General features: G+C 34.6%; 1 protein-coding gene and 2 long non-coding RNA genes across 4 annotated transcripts; 1 reads left to right on the top strand and 2 right to left on the bottom strand.

Annotated features, from left to right (window-relative positions):
* Positions 1-4169: 4169 nt before the first annotated feature.
* On the bottom strand, positions 4170-6698 carry LOC147522760 (uncharacterized). 2 transcript variants are annotated; one of them, XR_015195582.1, is made up of 4 exons: positions 6540-6682; positions 6413-6446; positions 5332-5438; positions 4170-4286 (listed from the first exon to the last, which is right to left on the bottom strand). It is a non-coding gene; the product is annotated as an uncharacterized LOC147522760 (long non-coding RNA). The 2 variants fall into 2 exon arrangements; XR_015195583.1 differs by lacking the exons at positions 4170-4286; positions 5332-5438 and adding an exon at positions 4366-4671 and having other exon boundaries at positions 6540-6698.
* A 253-nt stretch (positions 6699-6951) lies between these two features.
* Positions 6952-11229, top strand: LOC147522759 (uncharacterized). Its single transcript, XR_015195581.1, has 3 exons — positions 6952-7160; positions 10595-10757; positions 10830-11229. It is a non-coding gene; the product is annotated as an uncharacterized LOC147522759 (long non-coding RNA).
* A 5969-nt stretch (positions 11230-17198) lies between these two features.
* LOC147522758 (uncharacterized) lies at positions 17199-20641 on the bottom strand. The gene is made up of 7 exons (XM_086568438.1): positions 20461-20641; positions 20089-20202; positions 19762-19994; positions 19147-19159; positions 18675-19009; positions 17945-18008; positions 17199-17839 (listed from the first exon to the last, which is right to left on the bottom strand). Exons 1-7 carry the CDS (start codon positions 20639-20641, stop codon positions 17199-17201), a joined length of 1581 nt encoding a protein of 526 aa, XP_086424564.1.
* Positions 20642-20990: the final 349 nt, after the last annotated feature.

Here is a 20990-nt window from a genome sequence, read left to right as displayed (position 1 = left end):
AAGTATTTGAAAATCGTGTCAGCCAGATTCTTATGTTGTCAGGGTCAATAACATTTACAAAGATCGTCAACAAATGGAATACAACTCTCATAGGTAACATTGTTACCTTTGGTTTTCATTTAATTTTCAGTTTTCTTTTCTTGTATTTTCTTTCTTTTTTTATTTGTAGATGTAGAATTTGTGATATCACAAAGACTCAAGTACTTTTGATTGCCTTTGGCAGGTCTTATGACATACTTCCGTGAGGCAACTATACATTCGCAAGAACTGTTAGATTTGGTGGTCAAATGTGGAAATAAAATCCAAACACGTATTAAAATTGTATTGAATTCAAAGATGCCTAGTAGGTAGGAAATATGGTTACCTTCTTACCAATTGAATTTCTTGAATTTTTAGGAAGGTCCTAATTAATAATCTGTTATGTAGGTTCCTTTTGTCATCTTCTATACACCAAAAGAAATTGGAGGACTGGGTATGCTGTCAATGGGTCACATATTGATTCCACAAAGTGACCTCAGATACAACCAACAGACAGATGTTGGAGTAACCCATTTCCGAAGTGGTATGAGTCATGAAGAGGACCAACTCATCCTGAATCTTTATCGTTACATACTGGTATTTCTTGGAGCCCCTAATTCACAATTTTATGCGTATCTAAAGTTGAAACCTGTATATTAATATTCATATATACTAATATCCTATCATATTTCTCGACAGCCATGGGAAAGTGTTTTTGTAGATTCTCAGCGTGTCTGGGCTGAGTATGTGTTAAAGAGGCAGGAGGCACAATCCCAAAATAGGCGCTTAACTCTCGAGGATCTTGAGGTAATATTATTTTCACATGAACTCACATCTGTATAAAATACTGAAAATTGGACATAGGTGTTGTAATGCCCGTATTTTTAAAATACGTTTTTATCTATTTATTAATTAATTAAATTTATTTATTTAAAAATCGGCTGGATTGGATTTGGATATGTGGGCCTGGTTTTTGGGCCCGAGTCTGTGTTGGGCTTGGGTTTCGAACCCAAGTATATAAACACATTTTTCTAGAGAATAGGGTTTTAAAGATAATAAAAATATTAAAAATGGAGGCAGGGCTAGAAACCCGTTTGCTCGAGCGTTGACTCGGACTCGGAGGAAATTTGTCGAGCTGTTCATTAAGGTGAGTAGCTATTTTTGCTATCTTGCCGAATTTATGGTTTTCATGTATCAGTGTATACTGTCTAAGATTTACGCCTAGTGATATTGCTTATTATCTTGTTTTATTCTACGTCGGCATGTCGTATTATTAAACTTCGTTAAATATCGAAAATGGTGTTTGAACCGGCCGAACCGCGATAATCGCGGTGGTGGTGGCTATGTTGTTTTGGAACCTGTTATTTGAGTTATTTGTTGGTTGAGGTCGGGAGTTAAGGATGAAGGTTGGGCTGTGATGGTATAGTGGTGTAGTGGTGTTGGGACCGCCGGCTTGGTATTCGGCGATAATGGCATCGCTTATCTTGATCTTGGGTTTGAAACCTTGTCCTTGTGATTCTAAATTTCGTCGACTTGTATGGATTGTTTGGTTGTGTGTGTAGGGCGGTCGAGTGGGGGCAATGAAGCTTTGAAGGAGGCTTTAATGGCGCTGAACGCCATTACTGTGATACTGAAGGTTGGGTTTTGATGTGTGATTTTCATTGTTTTGAACTATTTTGGTTATTGTTGTTTGGGGTTTGATGAATGGTGGTAGTGGGGGTCATTGAATGGTGGTGGAAGCCATTAATGGCGTGGTAAAGGTTTTTAGATCTAGATTTGATGAAGTTAGGATTGAATGAATTGAGGATTTCGCTTTCATTAAAGTTAGTGGGTTTTTCGCAGGGATTAAAACCGTGGGGTCAAAATGGGTGGTCAATTAGAGCTTGGTGGTGGCCGGATTTGGTGGTGGTGGAGAACTGTTGGAGGAAGAAGATGACTGTTGGCCGGTTTGGGCCTGGGCCAAAGCCTTGGTTGTTTTGTTTTGGGTTGGGCCGACCTTGTTTTGTTTTGGTTGGGCCAATTGTAGTTTGTATTGCTTGGGCCGGTCCATGTTAGGTTAAACTGTTTTGTGGACCAGTTCAATTTAAAGTTTTTGGGCCGAATCCAATTATGTTTTGGGCCAGTTCAGTATAAGTTTTTGGGTCAGTTCTAATATTGCTTGGGCCAGTCCATAGGACTTAAAATAGATATAATTGGGTCTTTAAATGTTTAGACTTTCGGGTTTTAAGGTTTGGGTTTGGCCAGTTGGTTTCGAACCATTACTTTGGTCATGAACCCATGAGCCATGCACATTGACTTTAGCCATGAACCATGACTATGACCCTGAACCTGTCGAACATGGAACGACAGTTTGACTTTGACAATAATGTGTTGACTTTGACCACTGACGGTTGACTTTGACCGTTGACCATTGACTTTGATTTTGACCATGACGTGTTGACTTTGACTTTGACCGTTGACCTTTGACTTTGGAATGTTGACTTTTCCATTTTTCACATATTTAAGAATATGGACAAATATAATAATAAAATATTGTCGAACATTATATAACGTTGTTTGTCATTATCTAATTAAGATTTGACGTGAGTAGTGTGTAAAGTATATATATATTGGGCTTTGATTGTGGACTGTGGACTGTTTAATTGTGCTACGTTTCATGTGGTAAGTTGTATGGACAAATCCAATGCTAAAATGCTGTGGAGGCTTGTATAAATTTGGTGGTCATTATCTAATTAAGATTTGACGTTGATATTGTGACATTATATAATATGTTGGGATATATATATTGAATGCAATAGTTTTGGAGAAATAAATGTGTAAACGTTCCATTATTTTATATGTGAGATGCTACTATGAGGTAGTATGGTATTTGTGAATATTTTCCCACGGAAGTGTGGCATAGTGCAATAATATATTGACACGTGAAATAATGAAAGTGGTTATGAGATATAATTGAGATATTTCTAAATATTGTGGCTTAGTGCAATAAGGTAATTGACCTGCACGTGATATAGTGGAATGTTTATGAGTCATAAATGTATGACACCTAAATAAATTACGTAACGAAAATCCTAGAACCTGACTACCACAACTCATGTGATCTGCCCTGTGTGGGCATATGTGATATATAAGATGTTGTATATATAAGATGTTGATTGACCCATGTGTTGGGCAATCGTAGCCGAATAGTGACTTGATTATTCCGTTTGCAAAATAGAACGAGACGCGCGATATTTTATGCCGAATAGTGGCATTATTTATATAATGGCTTCCATGTGAGGATTTACCTGGTGTGCGGCATCCCGCTTCGAGGTGGTTACACACGGAGTGGTACATTATATAAGGGGAGGCATGTGGATGTACATGTTCGGCGTTGGGTAGCGATTGTTGTAGCCAGGGAAACTAGGTAAGACATAGATACGACGTGATTTTAGGGACACACAAAGAAAACCTTAAATAATATAATTATGGTAATATGTTGTTGGTTATTTGTTTAGTTAGAACCTAAGGCGCCTCGATGGAGGAACTACATGCCTTATTTATGATGCGTATAGTTTGTGGTGTGGTCAGTGGGAAGTTAAGGCGCCTCAGTGGAGGAACTACCTGCTTAGATTATTGTACTTAAGGATGTTGTATTAGTCGTTAAAAGTTAAGGCACCTCGGTGAAGGAACTAATTGCCGTATGGTTTGTGTATATATTGGTATAAGTATATGTTATATTTTAGAGCTACTCACACCAGCATTTTTATAATGCTGACCCGATTTGCATGTTTGCTTATCGGGTGCGTTCATTAAATGAACACAATTGATAAGTCTTGACAGGTTTAGTGTGGAAGAAGATTGGTTCTTTCGTGGTTTCGTATTAATACGCATTTCAAGATAGGCTTTGTTTTCCTTTGAGGTGATATAGTTTTTCAGTTAAGACAAAGTTATTTGTATTTTCATTTGTTAATTTTTGTAATGAAGATGACTTTTGTTTGAGTTAAAATTTTTATTGGTTTTTATTTATCCACATATTTAAACTGTTTATGGGTTTTTGGGAGTTGAGAGTGCGTCACACCTCGGAGATCGAAGAGTCGGGAACAAATAATGTTTTTCCAAATTCTGTCAAAATTCGGGGTGTGACAGGTGTCGTCGCTGGTTGCGGAGGTGTTGAACTCAGGCTTAGGCGGATGAAAGTCCTTTGTAGTCTTGATAGTGTGCATATGGCTTGTGTGCTTCCATCAGAACTTTGTTGGTTAGCATGGAGCATTTTACAGATGTGAGCACTGCATTTCTAAACAATCAGGATATATAATAAAGTTGTTGATACTTGAAGCAAGTTCACATAAATATTCACTAACAATATTAAAATAACTAAACTAATTCTAAAAACTATTCCCATTCCCTATTCATAATTGCTTTGACATATTCAATCTCTTCTTTTCATAATATATCTTCCTGCACATTTGATAATCCCATATAGTTTTCTTTGAGAATTGTATTTTTCTTCATTGTGTAGTATTGCAATCGATTCTGCTCTAATTTAATAGATATATCAATTTTTTTTTTCTGTGCAAGTGTAATTGCATAATATTGTAGTGGAGATTCACTCTTGATGATTGTGCTTCCGTTATAGTTTCCATCGTCATCTAGACTATCCATGTAGTTGACCTGTAATAAATTTTTGTTAAATTTTCCCACACAGAAAATGAATCAGAAGACATTGTTTATGGTATTTTATCAACATATATTGTCTAAGTATATAAGATATCAAAATAGGCATAACCAAAGAACAAAAATGGAATTAAACAAAACACATTGCCAAGTAGGTGTAAACAAATAAAATAAAATATGAAAAATAAACAAAACAGCTTTGAGAAGGAAAATTCACTGTAGAAAATGTGATTGATCACAAATAAAAAAATAATAAAAAATAATGGGATTATTTTAAAGTACTACTCTTTTGTCGCTCCCTTTTTTTCTTCCTTCTTTCCTTTCTTGATTGTCATTGTAGATTCATAACATTGCTTTAATATGTTCCCTTATTGTTTGTTTCTTTGTTTTCGAATAGCTCTTTGATTTTCAGAGTTGCTTTGTTTGTCCCTTGTTTAATGTATTCAAACAGATATTTGATAGTCATTGTGTTGTTGTACTGACCTGTTGTACCTATAAAATTGAATTTCTTTTTCCATATCTGAACATTTGAAAATATAATAATTGTTTGAGTCACAATTGAAGAGGTATTGAAAATATGAACATGTTTGAGAAGATATTAATGAATAATTTTTTTTACAAATAAACATGTAATATGTAAAATTAAATATCACAAACCTTGTTATTGTTGTTCCAAACATATTGCGTTAGAAAGTGAACATACGAATACCCATCAATTTCATTGTCACTTTGATAATCCATTTTCTTTGCAATTATTTTTCAGCCTAAAAAAGAGTCCAGTAACATTAAATAATTTACCCGTGAGCGAAATTTATAGATCCAAAATCTAAGAATAAATACAAACGAATTAAAAATAAATCTATAAATAAGAAACAAATTTTGCTTGCAATAATAAATTAATCATAAATGTTATATGAATTAGCAATTATTTTCGTCAATGCATAAATCTATAACATATTGCTTTCTATTCCTTAAGTCTTTTATCCCTTGACGGAGCTTTATCATTTCTTCTTCTTGTAGGTTTTCTTTCGCCCATAATGATAGTATTAGTTTACGTAGTTCTAAGATTTCATTTTGTTGTTCTTCAATCTCTTGGCGTTTTTCATTCAGCTCCTTATAGTTGAAGTCTTCAATTTCAAAAAGGTTTTTGTCTTTTAGGTAATTGATTGCACTCCATGCTGTTGAGTTTTCAGACTTTTCTTTTGTAGTTGATGGAATTCCAGATATGGTTTTTGTTTTGGAGTCATCAAATATGGTAACCTCAGATATATGTAGATTGTCTTCAAATTTTGAGGTGTAAGTTGCTTCTTCTATATTAAGTGAATCAAGTATTTCCTCAAGCATTTTTTCTTTGTGACGTAGAGTATTTATATTCGTAATCCATATTCTACAATATTTAATAATAATAAATGTTAAAAAAATATATATCAAGGGTAAACTTATGATATTTAATATAGTCCATAGAGTTGTACAATATGATGTTGATGGTTTTTTAAATTTATGCACTCTACTAATTATGATTACACCCTTACGATAAGACATAGACTTTTAATTGCACTCTACTAATCAAGATTTATTTTAGTTGAACTTGTTACAGGTTGGACAAAATATAATTTTGCATAATAGAGTTAGCCTAAGCATAACAGATACATAATAAGGTAATTATTTCAACTAATTTTTTTAATTTAATATGATCTGTTACTTTATAAATTTTGTAAATAAGAGGAAAATGTTGTACCTGTATGATTGCTTTACTGGAATTATAGAATAGCCTGCAATATACAAAAGAAGAATTTAGAAACTGTAAAAATATTTTGATAAATCGTAGAATTTATATGTATAGTAGTTGAGTTTTCTAATAATACCTTTGTTTGGAGGAGAGAAGCTTTGGAGATTAGTGGAGTACGGTGTTTGTTTGTGATTTATAGTTGTTTTTTTTTTTTGGATAAAGATTCGTAGGTATTGAGATAGTTATAGTAGTAAATTAGTAATAGAGTTCTAAGATTTCTAAGACTCTTAGTGTTGTGTTAGTTTTAGACTTTTAATTGTATAAGACTTATAATTGTCTAAGAACTAAAGATAAGAGGATTAGGATAGTTTTGAAAGGTGTATGCTACGAATGCTTGACTCAGCTGTGAGGGAATGTTTTGCTATTGTGACGAATAAGGGCTTCAGAAGGGCTGATTTGGACCTTCATATTCTTATTTGGCCGACTAAATTGACTTTAGTGAAAATTAAAGAACAATCCAAGCAACTGGGTGTTAAAAAACAGGATCGAGTCATATTAATCTGCTAGGGAAGACATAAAGTTATTTACAGATAATATTTAGATTTCGTCCATTAACAGTGACTGAACAGGTAGAACCTTTGGACAATCTCATCAACTTCTTTCTAAATTGCATAAAATCTTTTATATCATAATCTCTTCCACTACAGCATTTGCAATCGATATTCATTTTCGACAGAAAGCCTTCATTCTCTAGCAAGTATGTAACAACGTCTAGTTCAATCTCATTTTGTTTGTATATATCCAATTCGACTTCTGTGAGGTGCTCCAATATATCTTCATCAGAAAGTTATTCTGGTTGCCCATATCCTTCAATGTTATGCACTTTGTGAGTTAGATATCGTCCCTATCAACAGTTCATGAGTTAGATAATTATCTATAGGTACACATGTGTTCGACTCACGAATAAGTTGTTATGCTATAGTGGTAACCGTGAGGCATGAGCATATAGCCTATTGACCTACTTGTGCTTAACATCGAGTACCTTATCAGTGCGAGGCTTTATGTTGACTGGGCAGCTAAGTATGTACTGAAAAATCTCATACACTTGTCTGACCATGGCTTACAGCCTTATGCCAATACAATCATAGAAAAGTGCTACATTCGCAGCTCTGGTCCTTAGTTCGAGCAACTCATGCTTTGTAAGATATGGGAAAATAATAAATCATAAACATATGTTGCTACCTGAAGTCGCGAAACAACGAAATAATATGCTGGAAGAATATATCATTCCTCAAGATATTTGGGTTACAATTTTATGGTCTGAGCCTTTTATTTATATATATATTTTTTGTTGGCCTTCCACAGATGAATACTTAACTTCGAGTTCTGGTCAGGTAAAATTGTAGAAAAAGTTTAGATATGACAATGAATGGTATATTCATCCCTACATGTTAGACTGATTTTTTCCATCAATTTGAAAGGCATTGCGAATAGATGTACCTTTTATGACTGGAACTTGAAGAAGATTACGAAGTACACATCGATTTTTAATGTAGTTTTGAACGCGAGGTTCTTGAAAAGGCTCATTTTCCAGTAATCTTTGCATGAGCACTTGAAATTGTTGAAATTCTCCAACAACTTGGTTGTTATTGCTAATGGATGAACTCCCAAGATAGACACAACTGGCCAATGTACACAGTCTCTAAATGGATGTCCAATTCTCTGACAAACATTATGGATGAATCTGCTTCAGGTCTTTGGCGTTTAGGCAATAAAAAGTTTTGAGATAACATTGATGTAAGAATTGGAGTAGAAGATTTATGGGTTGTAATAGACTGAAGCTGGTGGTCCTTTAACTGAAGAAAAACTGCCAAAAAAAAATGATTAGGTCTGCTATAGAACGAAAAGTAAATGTCCCAAGAAAGAGGCAGAAGTAAAGGATTTTATTCATACAGCAAGGAAGATATTTGTTATTCATGCCCACTCTGGGATGGATTTTATTCATACTGCTATGGATGCTAGAGATGGTCACTACTGGTATCGATCAATGCGAACTCCTATTGAAACTTTACTTTCCTTTCTTAGGTCTACATGCTAATACCTTGTGGTTTAATTTTTATGATAAGATGAAAGACCATAGGTGTACACTTTTCCTTCCTTATCTTCCTTTACATATAAGCTAAGAAGGTCATCAATAGGAGAGATAAAATACAGATAGTCTTGTTCTTTAGCTAAACTCGTTAAGTAATCTGCTACCCAATTAGTTTCTCTATACATATGTGTGTATTGGAGATTTTGAAATCTATGGCCTAGGATTTGTATCATGGCAGTTTTTCGATACCTGTCAGAATCTGAGTGTGATCGAGCATGAGACACCCTTGTAATCCTTTGAGGATCGTTTGTTACTCCTGAAAGAGTATAGACTTCAGATCATTGGAACCTGAGTTCACCTTTTTTTTTTTTTGATTGGTAAGCCTGTTTTTTAAATGAGATCAGTAACTCTTTGATGCTAGCGGGGTTCGAGCCCCAGACCTTTGGTATCATCACCCGAGTTCACCTTCTTGGTTTCGAATAGGTCCACCTTATCTTGTTCTTGAATAAGATAAGGCCCAATCGGCATTGAATTTAATCCACTTTTCATCGGTCTTTAATCCACTTTTCATCAGGATGGTCAATTTGGTCAATCCATATCATAATATTCCTGCTTCTGTAGCTTTTTGTTTGAAATTTTAAATATAGAGATTTCCAAAATTTCAAATGAATTCAAATCATATATAGAGTCAAAATTTAATGGATTTCGGTTTTTGAATTTATCGGAATTCCAAGAATTCCAAAATCCCGAACTATGATCATAAGGCACTTTGAGTAGACCTTGTAGGTAGAGTGTTATGTCCCTTAGAATCCTTCCAGAAACCACTTGACTTGGTTGTGATGTTCTTTGAAATTGCCTAAAGTTCCTCTCCCTCCAGATGTATCTCACTGTTGCACATGTGAACACTTTAACTATCTCAGCTTCAACATTATTTTTGTTACTAACATCATCCATTCCCAGTTAGAATTAATGAGCTGAGAAGTAGTCCTATTGCCGACTTGATAGTAGACCAAATAACTGAACTATAAGGGCATTGGAAGAAAATATGCCCTTATAGTTCTTATTTATAGAAAAAAAAATTCACTTAAAAATCTAAAAAAATCTTTTTTGATTATACTAATTTTGTTAGTAATAATACTTTGTAGGTCAAAATTATGAAAATTTATACTTAGTATACTTATGGAAATCTGAAAAGACAACATAGTCTACATGCTTTTAAAAAATGGGTGCACTTGGAACACACATATTTTTACACTGCTTATTTTAAAAAAATCTTGATCACTAAAGGTGATTCAGAACTTGGTAACTAAAAAATTTGCCTTTCTTTGCTCTTTAGATTCCTTGCCAATTAATGTATGATATGACTTTTAGTTTACTTGTATTGAATACCTGAAGCTCTTCTTTGAGAGTTTTCTTGTCAGTTGCTATTTTTTGAACTCGTTGCAGTTCCATCCTTGTTAACATTGCTTCAAGTACCGAGAAGGTTTCCTCTTCTGTCCACCCTGCACCCCTGGGGTTGGCAGTGTTGCCATCATTAGCATTTTGATATTTTAAATTAAATGATATCATGCTCGTCACGTCTTACGGAATCATTATAACCAGGTTTTTATACTATTGTGAACATGCATAAATATACCTCAGTATCAATACCATTTACTAATAGCCTTTTGCATCCAACTCTTTCAAATTAGCAATAACGCTGAGAGATATTTATTGTTTTTTTTTTTTTTTTTTTTTTTTGACCATGAGGGGAATTTGACCATGGGGAGATAACTTGTTTCAAATTAGTGCCTTAGTAAAATCGCCTTTGGGTGATGATACCAGATATTTATCCTTGTTTTCATTTAACGATCTTATTTAAAACAGGCTTACCAAACAAAAAAAAAAAAAAAAAAAAAATATATATATATATATATATATATATATATATATATATATATATATATATATTTATTGTTTTTCATTTGATGTACTTAGGAGTGTGAGGGTGAGCTATATGAAACTTGTGACTGCGTACAATAATTCTTTTGGTTGGTGTGCTATTTTACATTTTCTAGTTAATATTCTTACCACATTCTGCCTTGTGAATTGTGATGTAGATTATATTGTCATCTCTGGTTTATGAGAAGCAAGAAAATCTAAGAATGATGATGAAAATGCATGGGCTCAGCGATGGTTCCTACTGGATTATATCATATACATATTTCTTTGTCCTATCCTTTACCTACATCCTGTGTTTTGTTGTATTTGGTTCCATCACTGGTAAGTTGATATAAACAGACATGTTTACTATATGTTTAGGAGTTTTTTTGTAACTTAATCTTTTTTGCACAGGATTGACAATTTTCAGAATGAACGATTACGGCAAACAATTTCTATTCTATTTTGTCTACATCAACCTACAGATTACAACAACTTTCTTTTGGGCAACAATTTTCTCCAATGTCAAGATTGGTACAGGTTCCGCCGTCACTTGCATGATTTTATATGTTGTCAAATTTGAAACCCATCCACAAAAGTATTGAATTTTCATTGTTGGATGTGATAACAGTAATGACGTACATATATACCTTCGGATAAGGGCTCTTAGGGAAATTTCTTTTCCAAGATTTCCTTGAAGATGATTCCTTTCCCAGTGAGTTGATATCTCAAACATGTTAAAATAAATTAACTGTGATCTTGTTCTATATACTTTTATTTATTTATTTTTATCGATCGGTAAAAGTTAAATCTGACCACCTTAAAGCGAATAACGTTGATTTTGTTCTATTTATTCATGTGTCCTGCATACCTTCTATTATACCGTTTTGAACTGATATAAGCATCCCTGTTTTCCATTAGATATATGTCACACCTTTCATCTAATGGAAGCTGAATATTATTTTGCTATTGGGTCATCACATCATACAAGTATCAGTTGTTTAAAATTTTGCCATGCCTTTGGCTTCTTCATAGTCTAAAAAGCTTGTTTTATGAGTTGCACCAAAATCTATTTCACCATAAGCAAATATTTTGGAAACAATCTTGAACACTGGCCACAATAGTCACTTTGTTCCAAATCTTCAAATCTAAAATGTTCAGACCTCTTTCCTTCTTCGTGAAGAGATGTAGACTTGCTTGCATGATACATTTTTTCTTTTTCATCTCTCTTCACTCCATAAGAACTTATTACAAATCTTTGTAATTTTGCCCAACACGATGCTAGGTAAGATGAAAATTTCGACCAATACACGTGGAAAGTAGTCAATACGTACGCATCTAACCTAATCTTCCATGCATGTGACAATCGCCTTGCTTTTTATATATAATGTTTTGTAATTATTATTAGTATTAGTATGTAAGTCTGACTCTTATAATTCCTAAAAAATAGGAAAGTGTTGGAAGCTATAGAGGCGAGGCGTAGTGATTGGTACTACCGGAAAAGTTTCGCTAACCGGCAGGCAATAAAATCAGCCAATAGGGGCAAGCAAGTGTAGGGAATCACATGGAAGAGCCATGTAACAACCAAAGAAACTATAACCTCTAAACTTAGTCATCTGAGTATCTGACTAATAAGTAATCAACTTTAAGGTTTCATAGAAAGAGAACAAATGTCTCTTTGACAGAGTATTATTGTCCTAAAAGCATAGTAAAACGGGTTCAAACTTTCATCATGTAATTGAAGGAATTGTTGTTTTTGGACATATATCAAATCAATACTTTTTATGGATCAAAAGAATAAGAGAAAAAATAACTGTGCAAAGCATCTTTCAGTTTTTCTGCCATAAGTTTATTACAGATTTGATAATAAATGATAGCTTCCTTATATATCTAAGTTTCTGATAATGTTATTCTCAATTCTTGTTACTACTGAACGACTTCTCTCACATTAGCTTGTGAGGGATAACGGGTTCGAAAGTTAGGGGATAGGTGCCCTGATTTGTTGTGTGTTAACACACGGTTTGGAACAAATCTTTAGTGGATTCTGGGTATTCTGATTGTTTCTTTTGGTACTTCCTGGTCTTCTTTAGTCTAGATTTTTGTCTGTGTAAGCATAGGCTAGTCTTCTTTTTAAGCTTAAAGTCGGTCCTGTTCTTGTTATGTTTTTGGCAAGTCAAATCAAAATTCTATGAAGAATCCATTTTTATTTTTCTGATCCTGCAGTGCTTCCTAATCTTCAATCTTGAACTCTCCATCTATAACTTTTTCATTTGGTGACGAAAAGTGTTTCTAAATTCCATTGTTTGATGTGTCATTTTATCATATTTGTAACTATCTCAAGTTATGTAGGGTAATAACTACTCAACATAAGAATCAACCACCAATGAAGCAAGATAAGGTTGTTTCTTACCGATGTGAAAAAGCAGAAATAGCCTACACAAAGGTATGTATTCATAGAAAGGTAAGTGAGTTGAGATAAACTTTATATTTCTATAGCATTTGTACTTGCGAAAGTCATATTGATGCTTAATATTTATGCAGACATATATCTTTAAGAATGAATTTAAAGTGAGCCAACTTAAAGAAATTGATTAAAATAAATTACATATTATTAAATCCCAAAAAAAAAAATGAAATTTTCTTCAGAGTAGAGTATGTGAATAGAGAAGATTTTGTAAATGAAATTGGTCCTATGGTGATTAAAGACTGAAAAGTCATACAATATATTAGAATAATTTTAACGAAAATCAAAAGTGGGAACTAAAAATAAAAAAAGGTAGACATTAAAAAGGGACTACCATAAAAAAGCAAAATGGATAACTTAATCACTTTTCCATAAACTTTGGAAGTGTTTATGTGAAGGTATATGTCCTGCTTATGCATCAAGTCATATGGGATTGTCAGTCATTGGAGCATAGTTGACTTCATCAGTCACCAGGTGGAACGCAATCCTATCCGGATGATTGGAATTTAACGCAGTTGACTTGACAACTACTGAAGTAGCAAGAATGTTGTCAGAGAAAACACATAAATGGTAGCGAGTGTTATCTCGGTTTCTCTAAACACGATTGTCTTCAGTGAGTTTCCTCCCGAATATTTGAGTTTTTGAACCATTCCACCGTCGGCGACACCAAGGCGATTATAGGCTTTTTCTTCTTGATTCTATCGCTAGTTTGCAAAATCAAGAAAGATACAGGAAAGTGATTAATGGGGGAAACATTGCATCACCAGATGCAATGTCCGTGAAGGAAGCAGGTCATGCTTGGAGAGGCAAGGGAAGAGGAAATATAGAAGAGGAATAATGTATCAGAAATTGGTAAGTGGGGGAGAGGTAGAGGAAAGACTTTGGAATCACAATGGAACAGAACTCCAGACTTGCGTAGGAGGATTTAGTCTCTACATGGTTCTCCTGCGGCAAGTGGATATGGCAGAGGAAATAGAGCAGCAAACAATATGAGACCTACAACATCATATAGCTCCTCATTTGAAATAGGAAAGTGGGGCAGAGGTGGAGATATGGATGATATCCAATCATCATGGAATCGAACTTCTGATTCTTGTAGGTAGTTAACCCATCTTTGGCACATGCGAAAGATATGGGATCATCATGGAACAAGATTTCTGATTCTGGGCAGATGTGGGACTTATCTGGTTCACCTGTTGCCAGTAGGAACAATGTCCCAGTCAGAGGCAAAGAGCATATAGTGTTATGGAGAGATCAAACTCCTGAGTCTAATAGGATAGTACACGCACCAAAGGTCGCTTCACCATCAGCATGGGGATGGGCTGGTGCAGGAGCCAATCAAGGCCTCGGAAGAGGTAGGGGTGTTCCTGAAGGAACATGGTTGGCAAAGAACAGTTCCTGGGCTTCAAGAAATGCCACAAAAAATGATAGTAATTTTGCCTGGCAGCGTGATTAATTATATCTGGTTCGACAAATGGGCGTATATAGTGTTCCACTTATGGTTAAGCAGAATATATTTGGACTCACCAGTGGTGAGAGGAGGAAGATGCAAGCTACAATCAGACGACTCTGGCCTTTTTGTTGACACGTCAATGGGTTCCTCATTCTTGCATTGATCCTATTTTTGGTGCAAGCATCAGGAAAATGCTGCAAGCATCTTGTACTTGTTATATGGCAATTGTAAGTACAATGTGGTAAAACTGTAAAAACGTATTTCTGGTGTGACAGCAAGTACTTGTTATATGAACTGTAAGTAGAAGGGCGATCGTATTTTAGGGTGAGTGTGGTCTGTAAGTTGAATGCGGTAAGCTTCTTGTATGTTTTGGACTTTTGGGTAGTGGCTGTAAGTAGGATACGGAGTTTAGCCATTATCAACATAATCAGGAGAACATAAAAACAGAAATGATATATATCTTTTCGACCAATAAAACTTAATAAATTGATAATATCCAATTTTTTCTAATCTATTGATATGATGCAAACAGTTACATCAATTAGCTAGAAGCTAATAGTCTAAAGACCGGACTCCAGAACACCCCACTCCCATCTAAGAGAACCCCAAACAGAAAATACAGATCAAACCAAGAAACAGATAGCTACGAAGGCAACAAAACCAAAATAGAATAACAGATAGCAACACAGAAAGCGCCACTCAGAAAGCACCACCATTTACCACGGCAACATTCTCCGTCATATGCTGTTCCTACGGTTAAATGTATATATGGTTCAATACTCCTATGAAAAGACTCCTCCCACCGAAAGAGGTATAATCATGATGCTTTCTCATCTCATCTCATATGATATTTCGAATCGGTTGCTGAAACAGGGAATACTGAATATAGTCTCTAGTTATATCAGAACTCTGTAGATGCAGTTATTTCTACTACCCATTTTCCCTAGGGCCTTTGTCTTACTCCGCTATATCTTCTCCTACTTTCTCCACCACCGCAACTAACAACAGCAGCAATTCCTTCTCTGTCTCCTACATTGTAAGTAGTGGTTTCTTCTTTTGGAGTTGCTACTTGAGTTTCAGCTGTGGTAGTTATTATAGTTGATGTAATGCTTCCACCTTCTTGTTTTATTGTAGAGAGATAGGAAATAAAGTCAAAACAAACACCTGATTGCCTCAAATGAGGAGGCCTAATTTTTACTTGGAAGTGAATATATATATTAGAAGAAAGAATATTGTTCGATAAAGATGAAATAATATTAGTTCACCAACAGAGTTGTAAAAGTATGTTAAAGAAATGTGTCATAGGAGCATTTGAAATAACTCGGTACAAAAATTTAAATGAAGCAGATAATTGAAAATGAGACAAGAACAATAAAAAGGACACTATTATAACTATAGACTACTGCTGGTTTGATTAAGGGAATCAGGGAAACCTACCTATCCCACATCAATTGAAAATTTGGAGTGTCAGAAACCATAGCTATTGTCGAGAAGTTGAGAGGAGAGGAATCAACGGAGAAAATGTGAACAACTACAACTGGTGAAAGGAGTTTCCAAAAAATAATATGCAACAAATGAGAAGCAATAACAACATAATAGAGAAAGGTAAATAAGAAAAAACTTACAATGACAGTGAGGAGTAGAGAATGTCAAGGAAGATTGTTGAAGACTTCTTGGAAGACAATATTTTTGGTATGCTGATGCAATTTGCCTTCTCTGTTGTTTAATAAAATCTTCAAGCCAAAGCGTGAAGTCACACGTGACACTGCAACATATAACTGCCCATGCGAGAATACTGAATTTTTGAGATATACTCCAACGCTGCTTAGAGTTTGGCCTTGGCTTTTGTTTATTGTCATACAATAACAAAGCTTTATTGGATACTGCGTTCGACGTAAGACAAAAGGCCAATTTTTATTTTCTGACTTCATCACAATCCGAGGAATGGTGTGTTCATCTCCACTTCGTACTCGAGTAATGATTTATGCTTTTAGGACATAATCTGTTATTTTTGTCACTTTCATCCATGTACCATTGCAAAGTCCCTTACTCTGGTTTATGTTTCTAATAAGCATGATAGGAGCTCCCTCTTTTAGTTGAATTTGATGATCTGCAATCCCTGATATTTGAAGAGTGTTAAGGAACTCTGTAGGATACAAAATGCTTGATCTGCGATTTTATCAGATGCCGCACTTAATGTGTCTGCACTCAAGTATTCATGTATTTCACCTGGAATTAATGAGAGACCGTATTTGTTTAACTCATCTACAGAAGCATTCGAAGGTGCCAGAATTCATCGACTTCTCAAGTATTCTACATCTTTGTAGTTCCTTGAAAGTTCTGTATAAACAGTATTTACAATCTCTTCTATCCCATCTCCTTCGGAACGAATAATTAGATCTTCAGGTATTTCAATCCATGACGGTTCTTCCCCTTCGCATAATGATTGACTGGGCAGTTTTCCTTCACCAATAGCTAATATCCAATTGTTAAATTCTACATTAGATTGGGTACTTGGTGATGTAGAATCTATTTTACTCAAACGCATGTTTATGGAAAGACGAAAAACCTTGAAGTGACGCCATAAGTAGGATCTATTTATCGAAGCTGATACAATAGCTTCTCTTGAGCCTTTTTCTATAACTGGGCGTGCGTCTTGAAGTCACCTCCCAAAACAACTATTTTCCGCCAAATGGTTTATCTTTCAAGCTTTTATCAATCCACGGACATTATGTCTCTAAATGTCTTGTCAACAGACTCAAAGTCATTTTTCTTACTCATTGGTGCTTCGTCCCATATGACCAAATCTGTTTTCTAAATGAGTTTTGCCAAGTGCATCTTTAGTGAGACATTGCAAGTTGTAGATTCATCTGATCGAATGGGAATTTTGAACCTCGAGTGGGCAGTTCGACCACCTGGTAATAAAAGAGATGCTATGCCTGATGATGCTCTGGGTAGAACTATTTTTTCTTCGTGAGCTTAACTTTGCAATTATTGTATTCCATAGATAAGTTTTTCCTGTCCCTCCACTTCCATATAGAAAGAAGAGACTTCCAGCATTACTTTCAACAGCGCTAATGACAACATCAAAAACAGTTTTTTGTTCGACATTCAATCCACCTTGAAGCTGTAAGTACTGTGAGGAAAGTAAATTGCAATTATAATTTAGTTCCTCTTGGATAATTCTTTTCTCAGCTTCATCTGCTTCTAGGATATCAAACTTATAATCTTTTAGACTCCACCCATTCTCGTTCATTAGAATTTCAACTTCAAAAAGTGTTTTCCTTTCAAGTTCCGATTCAGATAAATTTGGATTATCCCTTAAGATATCATCAGATAGTAACTCCCAATGGCAGTTCCACATATCAATAGCATTGGATACCTCACAAAACACTAAGAGTGTTACAAATAACTGGCGTAATGATGGACTGGAAGACCATTCAGCTGCTTCTTTAATGGCAAGATGCCATTCATTGTCATCTTGTAAAAGACCAAGCGCACGGCAAGCTGACTTGTAATCATCATAGAGAGTACCATTAATAGTTCTGATTTATTCAAAATTTCTAGCTCCCTTTACAATGTTTAGAAGCATACGCATATAGTATCTTTCACCTTGTGTTGGCTGAGCATAGAATATTCTTCCAATCTTCAATCCTTGGCTTCTTCTTTTCCATTCCTGAAAAAATAAACAAACATGTATGTTATGAATAAATATAAAATTTATATGTAATTTCAAATATAAATTTTTGTTTGGAAATTGTAATGTATTGAGACCTTTGCATTTCTGTCTCACACAAATTGGAAAGGGAAGTCAACATATGTAAGATGTCTTCCACTCGGGTCTTTTTCATTAATACGCATCCACTCAGTGAACATAGTTTTTGTTTTTTTTTGTTTTTGTTTTTTTTTGTTTTGTTTTTTTTTTTTTTTTTGTTTTGCAACAATTTCAAACTGATCCCCATTTGCACGAAAAAACAATATTCTCATGATTTTCAAGATGGAAACTCATTCTTTCAACAGAAGGATCTCTGTATTGGATGTCAAATTCATAAATCCTCAAACTTGCTTCTGATGCAGATACATATCTGAAGTCTAGATAGTGCTTAATCTCATCAACTTGATGTACGACCTACTTCTGGTTATCTTTGTCATAGACATTATTTTCTTCAACAATACCTGTAGCTCGATCTTGCCCTTTTGAAATGTACTTGAATAAGTATTTAATCATCCATGAATGGTTTCAATGTTCAACATTGATGTGACACTGAAAGTCTTTGGTAAGTTCAGGGTTGTAAGGAACAACCCACCGATTGTCAATTTCAACCGGATTTTGACGACCCACCATTGCAGTTCTTTTATTATCTCGCCTTCGATAAACTGCAAAACCTTTCTCATCAAATGTCGTTTCACTGCAAAAATCCTTTGGAAATTTCCTTGTACATTTGTTCTTCTTAGTGTCCATACATGGAGAACCCTTTTTCTTCTCACCACATGGACCATGAATCATTGTTTGGACTATAATATCATACAGTAGAGGTTCACTGGCTTTGTCTGGAAATTCAGCTGATATCATCTTGTCTATATCCGAAGCACTTTTAGCTTTATCTTCCGGATGTAAAAACAATAAAATGTGAGCATGTGGCAGTCCTCGTTTTTGAAATTTAATAACATACAATACTGCACACAAAAAAGAAAAATTTATTTAGTAGCAGTCTTTAAATAATTATAAAGGTATATGATCTTATCATTAAGTAAGAAATATATTTTCCTATTAAGAAGTGACATAGATGGATCACTCAGAAAATGAGACAAACCGTAAGCATCAATCTTAACAAATTGAATTTAAAAGGGTACTAAAGTACATTAACAAAGTAAATATGACAACTGGACATATTGGGGGCGAGGGAGAAAACTGCTTTCACTTTTTCAAAAATTCCACAAAACACCTCCTTTTTTCTTCCTATCTCCTCTTCATTACGTCATCTGGTTTCTAACATCACGGCCCCTGGTTTTCTTCTTCAACTTTGACTATATATTATCTTAGCCACAATGCAATGTTTTCCATCAAAAACACATATCTCAACTGCTTCTAAATAGAGAAAAGTTTGAGTGCAGATCTGTTGGACCATATATAGAAAAAAATCTGTAAGTGTTCTCCCCTGTTTAAATATAGGATCTTTAAACACATAAATTTACATTTTACAGTTAATAGCAAACATGAATTCCACATTTATGAATAAATTATTAACTATTGTTTCACATTTTGCAGGTTTTTGTTGTACGTCAATTTATAGTCTTACTAGACATGATCTATTCTATATAAAAAAAAAAAAAAAAGGTATGTGATTATAACTTGCAATGACTCATCTGTCGAAATGATTTCCATAATGCAATCTTTTCATGATGCACTCCAACTTCATTTTGAATACTCGACACACAACATCAGGAACGTCATTAGGCAATAGTCCAGGGTCTTTTTGTAGATAACTAAGAATTTCATTCCAATTTGGATTGCAAGTCACAGTAATAAAAAGATCAGGTGGTCCTGCCCATCTACATATGGCAATAGCATCTTGGTAGGTCTGTATCATGTATCTAGGGCCTCCTCTAAATGTTGATGGAAGGATCAAACGTTTACCAATTGATGCTGCTGAAGTATCACCTGTGTTTATTTTAAAATCGGTTATTGATAGATTAAAACAAATCATAAGCTAATGGAAATAAAATTTAAAAATTAAATAATATTACTTATATACCTGCGACCACTGCATCCATCACATTGCTGTATAAATCAGCCCTAATTTCTTCTTGGTGTGTCCGATACCAACGCATTCTTTGATCTTCTATACATGTATAACCATCAACAATGACTGTTTGACGTAAACGTCCACCTATCCAGAGTAATCGACTTTCTAGTGTCCTTATTTGTAGTCTAAAAGCCCAATATTGTCTCATACTAACCGTATCTCTTTTATGATCATCTATATTAAAAACTCTTTCATTTTTCTCACTATTAGGAAGTTTTCAATAAGGAATCCTAGGTCTATAGCCATCTTCACCACGGGGAAACATTAAAGGATATTGCAAAGCCATGAATTTAGGATGCAATTAATTTATTCTCTCCAAACCTCTTCTAGTTTCAACAATTATGTCCCTAAAATCATTAACATTAAATCCATCCCCTTCAATTAAAGCTGCAACTTCATTGCCAGTTGGCAGATTGTATTGTCTTCCATCACTCTGCCGAGAATTAATAAGTCTTAGGCGGACATCAATCATTTCATCTTCTTTAAATCTGTCTCTAGCCATCCTAAAAGATCTGTACAACTTTATTGTGTTGATCAAACATTTTGATCAATCCATCAACAATTGCGAGGATCGGGGAAGTTCATTATATTCATTGAATATTTGCATCCTATTCTTCAATTCATTTTGAGTATCGTATACATATAACTGGGCAAATTGAGGAGGCTTATTTTCGAATGGAAGAAGAGACCCAATTTTATGATGATTTTGCCCACTTATTCTGAAAACGCAAGGACCTCCTCCATCATTGATAGTCTTATCTATCTTCCCTCCTGCAGAAGTAAATTGAAACATGGAGTTGTATGTCCGTATATATCTTCTAAATTTAGTAGATCTTATTCCTCCTTTCAAG

The sequence above is a fragment of the Coptis chinensis genome, chromosome 1 (assembly GCF_015680905.1).
Source record: "Coptis chinensis isolate HL-2020 chromosome 1, ASM1568090v1, whole genome shotgun sequence".
Lineage (NCBI taxonomy): Eukaryota > Viridiplantae > Streptophyta > Magnoliopsida > Ranunculales > Ranunculaceae > Coptis > Coptis chinensis.
Note: the sequence above shows the minus strand (reverse complement) of the source record. Positions and strands in the feature narration are given on the sequence as shown.